The following is a 14,917-nucleotide window of genomic DNA, read 5'->3' as shown; positions in this document are numbered from 1 at the left end:
CCTTCTGGGCTCTGCCACCTGCTTGGCATCCAGGTCCTCTAACATTTGTTTCCCCTGGACCTCAGACCCACGGCTGTGGGTCCCTTGCCCAGTGCCCCAGCTTCAGCACCAGAGAGGAAATGTATTTACTGACCCAAGGCTCTATGTTCTGCCTTGCACACAGCCCCACCCTCTACCCTGTCCTACATCTGTTCTGAGAGGATGGGCGCCCTTGATTTAATGATGCAGAGCTTCCCCCTGCCCCCAGAACCACACGGTCTCAGCCCCCATCTCACTGCATCCTTCCCTGTTCTATGTAAAATGAAGTGAAACTCTTTACCAACAGGGGAGAAGGAATATTGTGTCCAGGATCTCTTGGCCATGGGTGGGCTTTCCACATATCAAATCCATAAGCCTTTTGCTTCTATACTTTGAACCCCCCCCCCCCGATCCTACAGCTCTGAACTCAAATCCTTTACCGCAGAAATCCAGTCTTAAGATGTAGTGACCCATGTTTATAATTCCAACATCCAGGAAGCTGAGGCAGAAAGATGGGATCTGAGACCAGCCTGGGCTATAGAAAACGCGATCCCCGTCTCACAACCCAAACAAGGAAAACGAGCCACAGCCTCTGTCTGGGCTGTGCCCCGCTCTCTCTTGGGTGGGTTGTCTGGCAGGTAACCCTTACCCTCAATAGCTCTGCTGTCTGTTAACTTGACTTTAATTGAAATGGAGGCATAACATATCCTAGAAAAATAAAGATTTACAATACAAACTAGACAAAGGGGCCAGGGTTACCCCAGGGGCCAGGGAAATCTTTGGTCTGGGGCTGGATCCTGGGGCTCAAGTCCAGGGAAGCAGGGGAAGGGCCCTGTGCACCCATCAGCCCCTCCTCAACAGGAAGGGCTGTCCCTAGGCCACCCCGGTCTCTCAGGAAATTTTGGGAAATGGGTCTCAGTGGGGCTATTAATAGTGTTATAGTGAGGGTGCCGTCTGGAAATCGGCCACTTGGCAGGGCCTCCTCACACTAGTACTAGGTAGAGGCGGGCAAAGCCCAAGTCAAGACCCCCTAGTGCTCACACATTGGGCAGGCAGAGCAAGGAGAGGGCTGTAACAAGGTCCGCCATCGGGAGGACGGTTCCCTGACCTGTGGTGGTCCCTCTAGCTCCTGTAGGGCTTATAGCTCATCCAGGTAGGAGGGCTGCGGTGAGGGACCAGACTGCAGTCACTTTACTGAGGGTTCCTCCTCCTGTCCTAGCACCTTGACACCATTGTCAGAAGAAGTGGTTAAATGCAGGCAGTCACAGTTCCAAGGGCTCCTCCACGGGTACTGACTGCAGCTGGGTCAGGACCTTGGCCTCAGCTTCTAGCCCCTCATCCACCTCAGTCCCTGTTGTAGCCCCCAGAAGCAGTCCCTGAGGGTCAGGGTCTGGAAGCCTCAGCACAGTGTGGGTGGCCTGTGTCCCCAGCCCTTCTACTCCTGTGCTCAGTTCCAGCCCTGCTGGCCAGACTGGCACAGCTGCAGGTGACAACATCAGACCCTCGGGGAGGGGTGCTGGGAAGCTGGAAAGCAGGCCAGAGTCCGGGGAGAAGGGCAGGCTGGTGCCAGAGGTGACAACAGAAGCAGGTGGCAGTGGCTGAGTAGAGACTGGCCCCAGTGTGTGACCCTCTGGGAGGGTGGGGCTGGGGCCCACTGGGAGGGCTCCTTCGGGCACTGTGATAGCTGGCTCTTGCTTCAGGGGCAGGGCTAGACTGGGGGCAGGAGGCAGGACCTGGGAGACGAGCATGCTGGTGGGGAAGGTGGCAGTGAGGATGATCTTGCCCTGCTGCACAGCTACCCCAGTGACAATGGGGCTGCCAGACACAGGGTTGGCCAGGAGGAAGTTTCCTGTGGAGAAAAGAGGCGGAGTGGAAGATGCTGGGTGGCAGGCAGGGGTGCCAGTAGGCTTAACCCCAAGAGACTATCAGGTGGGAAGACACCTGCTCCCCAAACCCACTCGGACCCCAAAAAGCAGAAAGGGTACCTGGAGCAGTGGACGAGGGAAGTTGCAGCGCAGTCACTCCCACACTAGAGTTTATCAGGTGCACATTGGTAGGCCCCGCTGCAGCTGCCACCTTCACAGGACTGCCTGGCCCAGCTGCCAGCAGCTGGAGGGGCCCCACAGCCTGAGGCAGGGTCACCACCTGAGAGGTGGGCACCACCTGGGGCAAGTTCAGCCGTGGGGAGGTGGGGCTCAGGCCTGTTGGGTACCCAGAAGAAGGGGAGAGTGGGACAACCTGAGGAGCAGCTACGGCGGGCATGGCTCCCGGGGTCAGAGGAAAGGTGGAGGCAGGTGGGGGGCCTGGGACTACTTGGGACAGGGTTCCTGGGATTTCCTCTCCAGTAGCCCCATGAACCCCTTTGGTCTCAGGGGCCTCAGACTGAGCCTCATCCAGTCGAACCTCTCCCGTCTGAGGGTCCAGGACCAGAGAATTCTTGGCCTCACTGACCCCTTGGAGACTGGGCTGTGGTTGAGGGGCACCTCCTCCTGTGAGTAACAAGGGCCCCAAGCTGGAGCCCTCTCCTAGGGCCAAGCTATTGATAATGACGGGGCTGCCATTAAGGAGCACTGCTGGGGGGCTGCCGGCGGCCAGGAAGCTCCCATTCACTAGGATCGGAGAGGAGGCCGGGCACGTTGCCGGAGAGGTGGCCCCCGCCAGGAAGATGGAACTCTGGGCGGGGGCCTCAGCAGCCACGGAGGCCACACCCCTCTCCAGGTCCTCTGGACTGCGGCTGGACTCATCCTCGGTAGTGGGGTTCCCATCAGACTCGCTGGAAGGAAAGAGGGTTAAGTCCTTTTAGGTCTGAAGGCTTCATCGCCCCAAGGGCAGAGGCAACCCGAGCTCCGAATGAGCGATTCTAGCCCTTCGAAGAACCCACCCAGATCCCAGCCCGCTGGGGTTGACAGCGCGGCGGGAATGCTAAGCCGGAGGAAAGTTTTTCCGGTCGCCTTGGCCTGCCGCCGAGCACCCAGGCTGCCCCAAGTCCTCTGGGTCGGCAGGCGCGTGGCTGCGGAGTGAGGCAGCAGCTTTTACTCCAGTTCTTGCTCCCACCCCCACGGCGTCAGAGACCAGAGCTCGAGGCCTGGCGCTGAGGTGGGAGGGGAAGGGCTTGGGTTACAGGGAAACCGGAGCCGGAGAAGGTTCACGTTTCACAACAAAGACAAGCGACAGACCACGCTGTGTGGGCTGGAGGGGGCGTGGGGGTGGGCGTAAGTAATGGTCACCGAGGGGCCAGGTTGCAGAGGCCCCCAAAGCGGGTCCCTTAGACAAAGGCCCCTTCCCCTTCCTGACTACTGCTCCTCCGAGGACACCTCACTTTTCTCACTGCCCGTCCCGCCCCCAAACACCCCTCCCCCCATTCCTGGCACTGCGTTCCCAGCTTAGAAGGAGCTGCAACCACCTCTGCCCCTGGGGCAGTGATGCCCAGAGAACCCAGGGTGTGCCTGGTCTCTCCACGCTCAACCTAGGCACCCGCCGACGTCGCCGAGGAGGGGTGTGTAGGGTCACTCGCGCAGACTCCAGCGGCCACCGAGGAAGGAGGGTCGGTCCCCCCTCACCTTTTGCAAGGCGCTCCACCGCCGGTCCCAGTGCGGTCGCGCTGTCGCCGGTTCTTGAACCAGTTGCTGACCTGTGTAAGCGAGAGGCCGGTGAGCGTGGCCAGGCGGCGCTTCTCGTCGGGCGTGGGATAGCGGTTGCCGCGGTAGCAGGCCTTGAGCGCCGCTCGCGAGCGCTCCTTGAAGCAATAGACGGTCTCCTCGCCATCCCAGATGGTCTTGGGCAGAGGGAACTTCTTGCGCAGCCGGTATTTGTCCACCGCGCCCAGCGCCCGGCCACGGGCCCGCTCGGCCTCGTGGTAGCGCGCGCGCAGGTAGAGGTCCTGCAGGAAGGCGTGGTGGGCGGCGGGGAAAGGGCGGCTCTCGAGAAGTTGGTAGAGCTCGGCGTATTCGCCCCGCTGGAAGGCCACCAGGGCCCGCGCGCGCAGCACCGGATCGCTGCCACGTAGGCGCTCGGCCGGGGGCAGCGCGCCCAGGAAGCGGCTCAGGCGGCCGGCGTGGCCCGCCTGCAGCAGCGCCTCGCACACGCATGCCACCTGTTCGGGCGAGAAGCGAAGGCCGGTGGGCGCCTCGGTCACGGTCTCCCGGGGAGACCCCGGACCGCTCGGGGACCCAGAATCCGCCGCCGCCGCCGCATCTCCCGCCCCGGCCGCCGCCGCCTCCCCCTCGGCTGCCTGCAGAGTCTGCAGAAGCTGCCGCGCTTCCTCCTCCGGCTCCTCGGTCGCCGCCGCCGCCGCCTCCCCCCGAGCCGCGGGCCCCGCGCTCCGCTCCGCAGGCGAGGTAGCCATGTTTGGCAACTTTGGAAAGTTCCTCCCTTCTCTGCCGCCTCCCGCGGGCTTCCCCAGCCCCCTCCTCCGCCCAGTCCTCCTCGCCCCCCCCCCGGTCCCCTTGCGGTCTTCTGGCCCCCTCCCAAAGACTAGACCCAGCTCTGCACTCCGGTCTGTCCCTGTCCCTGTCCCTGTGTGTCCGCCCCCCTCCCCGGCTGTCAGGATTCTTTGTTTTCCCTCCGTCTCTGGCCGCGCTTTTGGCCTTCCCCCGGGTGTGCCTCTGACTCAGGGCCTCAGTTTCCCTATCAGAGCAACGGAGGTAATGGGCCGTCCCGGAGGGTTAAGGGCGCGAAGCCGCTCCGATCTCCCGGGTCCCTTGCAGGCCCCCCCTTCCCATCTCCGCGCCGTGCTCCGCCCCTCGGAATTCCCGGCCCCGCGGGTAGGCGGTGGATCTAGCTGGGAGGAGGGGCGGGGAAACGCGCTAGAAAGTTTGCTGCAACTTTTCTGGAGTGTCGGTCCAAAAAGCGGATGCGCGTGGCTTGCGCAGGCGCAGTGGGAAGATGGCGTGAGCTCTGCAGGCCCAACCCCCTACTTTTTCCAAACTTGAGTGGCACAGCTGGGTCACAGCTGGGGGGGAGGGTGGGGGGCGGTGGTGTCTCTGGTGGCTTGCTGCTCCTCTCCTACTGGCTGGATGCCTAAGCCCCACCCTTCAGCCTGATTCGTGCGCTTTGCCTCCCCCCTAGCTCCCACTCAAGCCATTGGTTGTCTCTACTGGACTCTCCACTGGCCTGCGGGGCGGCTTCCTTTCCACAACAGAGATATTGCGCGGGATTTAGGGCAGACCAGAAGTATTTTATTCGCAAGGGTCGGGAGTGGAGGTCGTAGGTGGGGACAGACAATAAATACCGAGGAATGTCGAGTCTCAGTGCATCTAAAACGTGGGTCCCGGAGTCTGTCAGTGAGTCATATAACAAGGTCAATAAATACCCACACTGCCTTGGGGGGGGGGGTGCAGCTGTGGCTCCGCTGGGAGAGTGCGGGCGTGTACACGGGGAAGGAGTTGCAGCAACCCCCAGGAGTGAGGCTGTCCGAAGCCAAAGACTCCGTGTGTGCTGGCAGAGGTCTTGCTGATCCTTCACTATGGGACTGGGATGTCCCTGGGGATAGGGAGCCCATGCTTATGGCTTGTAACTGATGGCTGGGAGAGTGAAAAGTGGAATCGGATGAGCGGGGCAGTTTGCCCATCCACGTCGGGGCTGGGAAAAGCGTGGTCGGCGAAGGCCCGGCTGCTGCAGCAGAAGTCGGCTGCCAGCTCCGCAGGATCCAGGGTGCTGGGCACGAGCCCTGTTCCTCCCTCCCCGGCCGCCAGGTGGCGGGCCCGGATCACAGGAGCGGAGCGGTGAGGGTGGGGGTGAGGATGGGCACAGAGACGCTTTGGGTCGTTCCCTGGTCACTCGACCTTTCTAGTAGGCCTAAATGAAAGATGGCTTGGAGTCTTAGGGTTCAGGGGGCGAAGGTGGTTCCCGGGAAACACCAGACTGGGGTGAGACTGCCGGTATAGGCCACCAACCCAGTGCAGCCCAGTGTGGCGGCAGCAGCCAGAGCAGCGGCGAACAGGAGCAGGCAACGCGCCTCGGATAGGCCAGGCCTAGGGATCTGCAGGCGAGAAGGCTGGATTAGCACCAGGCCACAGGGCCCCACTGGCTCCTGGGAGCCGCCCAGCCGATACCCATAGATGGGCCTCTGAGCGCATCTCTGGTCCCCACAGCCCGCAGCTCAGCTAAAGTTGGTCTGCTTGCAAGATTGGCCGCCCGAATACCCCCCTCCCTGCGGTGGGCCAGGCTCCACAGAGGCACAGCAAGCAGTGGTGACACTCAGTGGGCAGAGCTAGGCAGAGGCCCGTGGCGGACGGACGTGGGACATACCCTGGCAGGGAGCAGCAGGTGACGGCGGTGCATGGGGCCTGGCCCCACCAGCGGGCACTGGCCCACAGCCACGGCCGGGGGGCCATCTAGCTGGAGAGAGAAGGGACAGGTGACCCGATCTGAGCCCAGCAGCAGGGCGAGAGGCAGTGCGGGGAATCTAGTCGAGGCCAGAACGGGAGTCTAGGGAGTTCCCTTGGGGAGGATTTGGCGAGGGAGAGCTGGTAGATAGTGCATGCTGAATGGATGAGCGAAGGGCAGCTTTCTTCTGGAACCCCCAAGGACAGTGGACCCTAAATGTGGACGGGGGAAGGACTGAGTGGGGTCGCGGAGGGGAGAGAGGGGTCTTACATGGGAAGGTGGATCCGTGGCCCGGGGACTGGGGACCCCCGTGATGGCTGAAAGGAGAAGAGAGAGGTGTATGGAGCGTGGAGGACGGAGAAAGGCAGTGGCGCGGCTGCGGTGCCCAGCCTGGACTCCTCCCCTGCCCCGAGAGTTCACACACCCAACATGCCCCCCATCTCCACCCGGTGCCCCCCGGTTGGGAGTGGGTAAGGGACTCGCCTGCGGCTCCTGGGGCCTGCAGCATCTCCATCCGTTCCTGTAGCTGCCGAACATGCGCCTCAAGGTCTCGGTTCCGGACCTCGGCCTCCTGTAGTTGGCTGTGGAAAAACAGGCGAGTGAGCCGACCTATCCGGTGAGGAGACTGCGAGGGTTGCTGCTCTCTCTCCCCTCATCCCAGCACCGTGATCCCGACCTGGAGAAGTTCTGGTTGGCGGTACGGATGGCCTCCAGCTCGCGGCTCAGGCTCTGCCGGGTGAGAACCTCTTCTTCCAGGGCTTCCTGGAGCTTCTGCAGCGTCACCATGGTCTCTGCCTCAGCCGCAGGAACAGGGACAGGGACAGCCACTAGGTCGGCCTCTTCAGCCTGCCAGTGGGGGGTCAGAGTTGGATCAGTCCCGTACTTCCCTCCCGCCCCTCTCCCCATCCCCCCAGCTCTGCAGGGCCTCAGACAACCCTGGCTCTGCCCTTAGGCCTCCCCAGTTTGTGTCTTGTCACTCCTTTCCGATGCTGCCCACCTCTCTGTGGCACCCCACCTGATGGCCTCTGAACTTTGCTCACCATCTGGCGGTGAGAGCCTCTCCCTCAGACTCCTCCAGGTGGTTGGCAGGCCCTCCCTCCCAGGCCCAGGTTGGTGCTGCTTTCTGACCCCACCCCCATGCCAGGAGAGCATCTACCGCTGAGCTATCCCTAGTTCTCTTCTTTGTTTTTATTCCAAGACAGGACCTCATTACATAACCGGAGCAAGTCTTGAATTTGGGCTCCTCCTGACTAGCTAGGGTTACAGGATGTGCTGTTGGGCCAGTTGGGGACAGTGTCCTACTGAATTAACAGCCTGGCACTGTACATGCCACTGCAGGTACACCTACCCAGGAAGCTTTGCCCACCTCTCAGTCTACTCACCCCTTGATCCGGTGGGGACACTGGGGGCTGCAAGTCTGACACAGGCAATTGCAGGGCCTCTAGTTCCATGGGGGTGGGGTCCGTGACCTGATCATCTCTGAGAAGAGGAAAAGGCTAGGGACTCCCTGGCCTGTGGGCACCAGGCCAGGCTCCTAGGCTAAGGCTAAAGGAGGTGCAGAGCCGAGCAGAGAGCCGACTGCCTGGGCCTCAGCACCTGGGCTGCCTTGCCGAGGGGCTGAGCGATAGAACTCTACTGAGGGTGGGCTGCGTCCAACACGCTCTAAGGAGCATGGCATGCTGCTTGCAGAGCAGGAAATAAGTTGTCCTTCCTTGTGCAGGCCTGAGACATGCCTGATGGTGGGTACCTGTGTGAGCATCCTCCAAGTGTTCCCTGCTTCCCAGTTTACTCCTTAAAGCAGTCTCTTCATCTAATTTTTTTTGTGTGACATTGATAAATTTTTATTTACCCTCATAAATGCTAGATAAGTTCTCTTTATTGTTGATACAAGGTTTCTCTATGCCAGCTCTGGCTATCCTGGAACTTATTTGTAGACCGGCCTGGCCTCAAATTTGCAGTGATGTTCCAGCCTCAGCCTCCTCAATGGTAGGGTTATAGGGTTCTATTGCCTAGCAATAGTGGACGCTATTTATCTTTTGTTTCTTGAGACAGAGTCTCTTGTAGACCAGGCTAGCATTAGATTACTATATAGCCCAGGATGGTCTTGAACTTCTGATAATCTTGCCGGGATTATAGGTCTGTGCCACCACAGGCAGCATAATGGATGCTTTTTAAAGGCTTTATTGACTACGCGTGGTGGTACAGCACTCAAAGGGCAGCTCAGACTATATTAAGGAGACCCTGCCTCAGAAAACAAGACAGAAAACTTTTAAAAACTTAGAAGTTGTATTATTGTTATGTGCTCCATTTCAGGTTTGTTTTTCTAAGCTCCTGGATTCTATGGCATGTCCTAGAACCATGAAGGTCAATAGCAGGATTCTGTAAGGCTGAGTCTAAGATTCTTAGGTTATACAACTGAACTGAAATGTCACCGTACAATGGGCAGGATGGCCAGAGCTATGAAATGGAGACACCCAGTCTTAAAAAGCAAAACAAAAATAAACAAAGTACACATGTAGCTGCTTTCCTAGTCTTATGTCCACTTGACACAACAAGCTGGAGTCATCACGTCATTACAGAGGAGGGAGCCTTAATGAAGAAAATGCCTCTACAGGGCAGGAGCGATGGTTCAGTGGTTAAGAGCACTGACTGCTCTTCCGGAGGTCCTGAGTTCAATTCCCAGCAACCACATGGTGGCTCACAGCCATCTGTAATGGGACCTGATGCCCTCTTGTGGTGTGTCTGAAGACGTGATAGTGTACTCATGTACATAAGATAAATAAATAAGGCCAGCTTGGTCTACAGAATGAATCCCAAGACAGCCAGAGCTGCACAGAAAGACCCTGTCTCTAAAAGACTCAAAAAAGAAAAGAAAAGAAAAAGGAAAAAAAGAAAAAAAGGAAAATGCCTCAAAAGATGAAGCTACAGGCAAGCCTGTAGGACATTTTCATAACTAGTGATTATGGAGGAGAGCTCAACCCATTGTGGGTGGAGCCATCACTGGCCTGGTGGTCCTGGGCTCTACAAGGAAGCAGGCTGAGGAAGTGTAAGGATCGGGCCAGTAAGCAGCTCCTCACTGCCTCTGCACCAGCTCCAAGTCCCCGCAGCCCCGTTGTGAATTCCTGCCCTGACTTCCTTCAGTCATGGGCTACCATGTGGAAATGTAAACCACATAAACAAACCCTTTCCTCCCCAGCTTGCTTTTAGTCATGATTCATCACAGCAGCAGAAAGCCTAACTTAGACAGCTCCTAAGAATACTTGGTTTGAAGACTGAGCCTTCACTTGAGTGGCTGTGGTGAGCTGCACACAGGCCCCAGTTGGGGGCAGTCTGCTCACCTGAAGGCCATGCAGCAGTAGGAATAACCCACGAAGGGCAGGCGGACCCCGAGCGGCATGTCTTCCTGCATGTCGGACAGTGTCTCCTAGGAAGACGTGCAGGGCTCTGTGGCTAGCAGTTATCCGAGATGGCCCTTCGCCCCTCTATGTTCATGGCATAACTGCCCCCCACCAACAAACTCCACCATTTTCTCTTCTATCTTGTTGCTTCCTATCGGGGCTCTCTCTGCCCACACCAGACTTCTCTCTCTGCACGTGGCCCAAGGCAGGGCCTAGAGCTTGTTAAAATGCTGAGAGCACTCGCCTGAGAAAGCACCTCCTGCATCTTCTGCATCCTTCTGGGCTCAGCTCAGTCTCCTCCTCCAGGAAGCCTTCTAGCACTTTCCAGGCTGGGTCAAGAGTTCCCCCCCTACATTCCATTTTAGTACTTCCAAGAGTGAGGCCTCACTCACTGTCTTGGGGACTGGTCACCTGTGTGTCCTCACACCTCAGTGGACACATGGCAGTGCTCTAGGATAATAATTTGGGACCCAGGAAGGTCATCACCCCCTTCTTTTATTTTTCAAGGGAGGGTCTCACTGCATAACCCTGACTGGCCTAGAAGTCACTCTGTAGACCAAGCTGGCCTTGATTTACCAGAGACCCACCTGCCTCCACCTATGAAGTTCTGGGATTAAAGGTATGCACCACCACACCTGGCCAATCACCCCAATTTTATGGAAGAGGCTAGGGAAGTCCCCTCAACCGATCAGGAACTGCAGGTACGTACCCCGCCCCCGCTCACCATGGCAGTGAGCCGGTCCTCCACCACATCAAAATTGCATGTGTCCGTGGCACCCTCGAAGTCTGGTGTAAAGGGGGGTACACTGTCTCGGAGACCCTCCCAATCAAGGCCAAAGAAGAAAGGATGTTTCTGGAAATCACCTGCCCCACCTCGACCTAGCCTTATCTCCGCAGGACACAGCAGCCCACGAATGAGGTCCTGAGCTTCCTCAGGGACACCTGTGTCTGCCAGCGGCAGAGACAAGTGTTCCTGTTTAGAAAGAAAAACAAGAGTTAGCCCTGACTGCAGAGCTGGCTCCGTCGTTTCAGCGCACTGGCTGCTCTAGCAGAGCCATCAAGATTCTGTTTCCCAGCACTCAGCACTCAGCACACAACAGTCTGTGACCCCAGTTCTAGGGGGTCCCACACCCTCTGACCTTCGCACACCAACTCAGTGCACTGACATACATGCACGGAAAACACACACACATAAATAAGTATCTTTTTAAAAAAGACAGTCTGGGAGCACAAGCCACTAACTAAGTCAGTCTCCCTGCAAGGTGCCCATGCTCACCCTGTAATGCACAATCTTGGCATATGTCTCGGCTGTGGAGTCCGCGTAGAAGGGTGTCTGCCCATAGAACATTTCATAGGCGAACACACCCAGTGCCCACCAGTCACACTCTGGCCCGTAGCTGCCTGCCCCAGGCCCTCCTCCAACGGCCTGCAGAATCTCAGGAGACAGGTAGTCCGGGGTGCCCACAGCCACCAGCGACCTCACCTGTGCCAACCAGACCTGAATGCTTACAACCTTTCCCCTGACCGTCCAAACCCGGTGCGCAGGACATCCCCGACCAAGTTCCCCTCCTGCCCCTCACCCCGGCCCCGCCCCTAATCTGGTCCTTCACCAATGAGGGAGGTTTCATCAGGCTCTTCTTACCATTCCATCAGGCTGCAGCTTGAGGCAGGAGCCGAAGTCTGCCAGGCGAATGTGCCCACATCGGTCCAGCAGAATGTTATCTGGTTTGATGTCCCTGTGCACAGAGAGAAGAGGGAAGTGTGCTTTCTTGAAAACCTTCCCTCTTAAATCCCATCAGTTCGATCCACTTCCACCCCAACCAGGATTCTACAATTCTAGACCCCGGTCCTGTCCCCAATGGGATCCGACCTTCAGGTACCCTTCCTTCCCACACAAACTCTGCTAACCCTCCAAGGGCCCCGCCACGCCCACCTGTGCACGTAGCCCAGCCGGTGCACCGAGTCTATGGCCATGACAATCTCGGCCAGGTAGAAGCGCGCCATCTCGGCGGGGATCCGCTCCCCAAACTTGCTCAGCAGCGTTAGCAGGTCCCCGCCCACGTAGTATTCCATGACCAGGTACTGGGAGCGGGTGTGTCACAGGGGTTTGGTAGCCCCCAAGACTCCCAAAGACACCCCGTTCCCAAGCACAGAGCACCCCCGCACAGTGAGAGCGCCCCATCCGAAGGCCAAAGCAGATATCACTCCTGTCTCAAGGAAGGTCCCTCCTATACTTGAGACACAATCCTACCTGCCCGCCCCCCAGCAGCTTCTCCCTTCTCCAGCTTTCTCGACTTGGGGCGATGTAACTGTCACTCTTTCCTAGTCACCTGAACCCGGAGCTCACCAGGTAGTTCTCATCCTGGAAGGCAAAGTGCAGCTGTGTGATCCAGCGCCGGTCCCCTCTCACTAATACATCCCTTTCTTCCCGGAAGCACGACACCTGGGAGGTAGGAGAGAAGCTACAGGAGGTGAGTTGGAGAGATGAGGGCGCTGCCCTCATCCCTGGCCCTCACCTCGCCTCTCTTCAGCATGTCCCACTTATTCATAATCTTCATGGCATACACTTGGCCCGTCTGTTTCATCTTCACCACCGCTACCTAAATACGGAACCGGGATGACAGTAGAGGTGGCAGGGAAAACCAGCAAGGCTCACCCAGACAGGACTCCACCCTTATCTCCACCCAACCCTAGCCACGCCCCCACGTGCACACCGCCCACTGACCACAAGCCCCGCCTCCACCCCTCCAGCCTTAAATTCAAGCTCATTCATCAATTTTTAGGGCTCGGCCCCAGCTGTTATGCCCCACCCACAATAAGTAAAGTTCCATTCCCAGGCCACTGAAGACTCACCTCGCTGAACGCCCCACGCCCGATCACCTTCAAAATCTCAAAGTCATCCCTCTGCAGTCGGACCTCCTTAAGCCTTGCTGCAATGGGCTCCACTGGGTGGGGATGGAGGGAGAAGAACCAAGGGTCACCAGAACACTAGCGGTAAGGATGGTGACTTTATAGTCTCCTTCCTTCTGCCCCTTAAATCGGCTTTAGGATTCTGCTTTCAAAACCTCTGTGATGTTTGTGGGACCCAGATGTTTGTGTTTCCACAGGGCTGCAGGGCAGAAAAGGGAGGCAGAGGGAGAAGCTGGAGCATGAGGCCTTTCTCTCCCATGTGAGGATCAGGGTGTTAAGTCAGGTCACCCGGGGCTCTCACTTAATGTCTTGGGCCACAGCCTCGAACTGGAGCTGTGTCAGCACAGCCAGCACGAAGACGAAGTGGGGGAGGGTCACAGCCCTCCGGCATCCTGGGCACTGCTGGAAGGGCTTTCTTGGTTTCCAAAGGGTGAAGGAGAGTCTTCTTATACCCAAAGCTCCAGGGTATAAGGTCCTGTGCTAGGGTGGCTCAGCCGGAGGGAAGGGCAGCTAGGTCTGAGGCTGGCGACTGGGGGTGCTGGGTGGGCAGAGGGAGGTCAGCTCTCCCTTAGGGAAGCTCTAAGGACTGGGAGTAAGGATGGAGGAGGAACGTGTGGGGAAGCGGGGAGATGGGGGTCACGGAGAAGAAAGGGGTTCGAGAAAGTGGGCAGACAGGGAAGATACAGCTAGGGCCCAGGCTGGGGGGTGGGGAGGAGGAGAGAGCCAAGGCGTTGAGCCCTTTTAAGGCAGCGGGAACCCAGGCCCCCTCCCCCACCCAGGCCTGGCAGGGGAGGGGCCCACAAGATGCTGCTCAGGCCACAAAAGGACTGCTCCTTCCCAGAGGGTCAGACCCCCTGCCCCCACCCCAGTTCTCAGTTTACCCTGCCAGCCCAAACCCCATCTTTCTTGCAAAAGAAAGGTTGAGGGAGACACTGAGAGCTGGAGAGGAGAAAAGGTCTTTCATGGACTTAGTGGTCTAACCCATGGCCTCATCTTTCCATCTGTGAAACGGGGGAGGAAGGGAGAATGAACCAGGGTCACACACATGGGCAGACAGCCAAGGACCAAGACCTGGACCCTTAATGATAGGCACAGAGCAACAAAACCAGGTCGTTACTTGTAAGGAAGCTGGGGTAAGCTGGAGCTTTGGCTCAATGTTGGGCAGGAGCAGATAAGGCTCCACGCTTGTCCACTAGGCCTGAGAAGACCTTTGGGGAAGGGCATCTAAGTCAGCAGGGGAATTAGAGGTCTTGAGCTAGGACCACGAAGGCAGATGAGAAGCCAGGAGGGTCACCAATCTGGCCCACAAAGGCTGGGAGGGACCAGGGTGCTAGGGATGGGCACACTCGGAAGCTGAAGTTGTTCCTTCCTCTTAATTTGGGGAACAGAAAGGGTGCTCAGTGGCGCCTGTCTGCCGGGCTGGTTCTCCCCCAGGGCCTCTGTGAGTCACTGTGCCCTCATAGCTCCTGGACACCTGTCAGGGCAGCTGGGGAGGCAGACGCCAAACACCTGCCTATGGGCCACACCCTGGCAGCTGCTCCACGCTGTCCCTCCCCACACTCTGGGAAACCAGGGAGGGCTATAAAGCCCGTTTGGGGGAGCCAAGGGTCCTAAAAGAGAAAGCTGCCAGGTCCTAGTGTGGGTACAGACAGCAGGAGGCTGTGCCCACCCCAGCCTGCACTGGCTGAGTCATAGATGGCCTCACTGACCCTGGTGCCACACCAGGGGATCTTGGGATCAGGTCGTGAGCTCTGCTTGGCCCCCTTACAATAAGCCCTTTCCAGGCCCTCCTGCCCCTCCATAGCCCATCTTGCCCTGTAGACCCATCTCTGCCTTGCACCCGACCCCAGGTTTCCTGTCCGTACTCACCCCACTGCAAGAAGTCGGCCACATACTTGTCCTGGGCTAGGTGAGAGGCGCCCAGCTCCTGGTGGACGCCCAGGAGAAGGTCGAGCAGGGGCTCCAGCCCCAGGAAGCCTGGGTCCAGCACCAGCTGCTGGAGCTGCCTCAGCCGCACTTCGGCTGACATGTTGGGCAGGCAACACCATGGCCCCTCCCCGGGCCGGAGCTCGGGGTCTTCCCGTCACGGGGCCTGGCTGCCCCTGTCCAGGCCCCAGAACCCTAGCTGCATGTCTGCCCGTCCCTGACTATCCCTTGGGTCTCTCTGGCCACTTCTATGCTTAAGGCCTCCTCCTCTTTTCTCCACCCCTTGGCCCAGCCCCCCTCCCGCCTCCCAGTTTTAACCCCTCCTGAGCCAACACCCC

At 58.5% G+C, this 14,917-nt stretch overlaps 2 protein-coding genes across 5 annotated transcripts; both read right to left on the bottom strand.

Annotated features, from left to right (window-relative positions):
• Positions 1-443: 443 nt before the first annotated feature.
• On the bottom strand, positions 444-4,450 carry Six5 (SIX homeobox 5). Its single transcript, XM_021219076.2, has 3 exons — positions 3,579-4,450; positions 2,004-2,791; positions 444-1,867 (listed from the first exon to the last, which is right to left on the bottom strand). Exons 1-3 carry the CDS (start codon positions 4,361-4,363, stop codon positions 1,281-1,283), a joined length of 2,160 nt encoding a protein of 719 aa, XP_021074735.1. The 5' UTR covers positions 4,364-4,450; the 3' UTR covers positions 444-1,280.
• Positions 4,451-5,183: 733 nt separating this feature from the next.
• Positions 5,184-14,832, bottom strand: Dmpk (DM1 protein kinase). 4 transcript variants are annotated; one of them, XM_021219209.2, is made up of 15 exons: positions 14,523-14,832; positions 12,597-12,688; positions 12,260-12,343; positions 12,091-12,186; positions 11,677-11,825; positions 11,386-11,479; positions 11,020-11,226; positions 10,468-10,716; positions 9,684-9,769; positions 7,728-7,824; positions 7,022-7,191; positions 6,829-6,926; positions 6,616-6,662; positions 6,268-6,357; positions 5,184-5,998 (listed from the first exon to the last, which is right to left on the bottom strand). In XM_021219209.2, exons 1-15 carry the CDS (start codon positions 14,680-14,682, stop codon positions 5,846-5,848), a joined length of 1,872 nt encoding a protein of 623 aa, XP_021074868.1. In that variant the 5' UTR covers positions 14,683-14,832; the 3' UTR covers positions 5,184-5,845. The 4 variants fall into 4 exon arrangements, with proteins under 4 accessions (XP_021074868.1, XP_021074867.1, XP_021074866.1 ...); XM_021219208.2 differs by having other exon boundaries at positions 6,268-6,353; XM_021219207.2 differs by having other exon boundaries at positions 10,453-10,716; positions 14,523-14,831.
• Positions 14,833-14,917: the final 85 nt, after the last annotated feature.

This window comes from Mus pahari, chromosome 19 (assembly GCF_900095145.1).
Source record: "Mus pahari chromosome 19, PAHARI_EIJ_v1.1, whole genome shotgun sequence".
NCBI classification, from domain to species: domain Eukaryota; kingdom Metazoa; phylum Chordata; class Mammalia; order Rodentia; family Muridae; genus Mus; species Mus pahari.
This window is presented reverse-complemented; position numbering and strand designations above follow the sequence as displayed.

What these genes read in the sequence shown, in the direction of transcription:
- Dmpk (XM_029532106.1), bottom strand. Translation starts at nt 14,682, where the DNA reads ATGTCAGCCGAAGTGCGGCTGAGGCAGCTCCAGCAGCTGGTGCTGGAC. An exon ending in GGCCGACTTCTTGCAGTGGG is followed by an intron (nt 12,689 to 14,522) that starts GTGAGTACGGAC and finishes ATCCCCACCCAG; the next exon opens with TGGAGCCCATTGCAGCAAGG. An exon ending in TCCAGGATGAGAACTACCTG is followed by an intron (nt 11,826 to 12,090) that starts GTGAGCTCCGGG and finishes ACCCGCTCCCAG; the next exon opens with TACCTGGTCATGGAATACTA.
- Six5 (XM_021219076.2), bottom strand. Translation starts at nt 4,363, where the DNA reads ATGGCTACCTCGCCTGCGGAGCGGAGCGCGGGGCCCGCGGCTCGGGGG. An exon ending in GGTGGAGCGCCTTGCAAAAG is followed by an intron (nt 2,792 to 3,578) that starts GTGAGGGGGGAC and finishes CTTTCCTTCCAG; the next exon opens with CGAGTCTGATGGGAACCCCA. An exon ending in TCCCTCGTCCACTGCTCCAG is followed by an intron (nt 1,868 to 2,003) that starts GTACCCTTTCTG and finishes TTTTCTCCACAG; the next exon opens with GAAACTTCCTCCTGGCCAAC.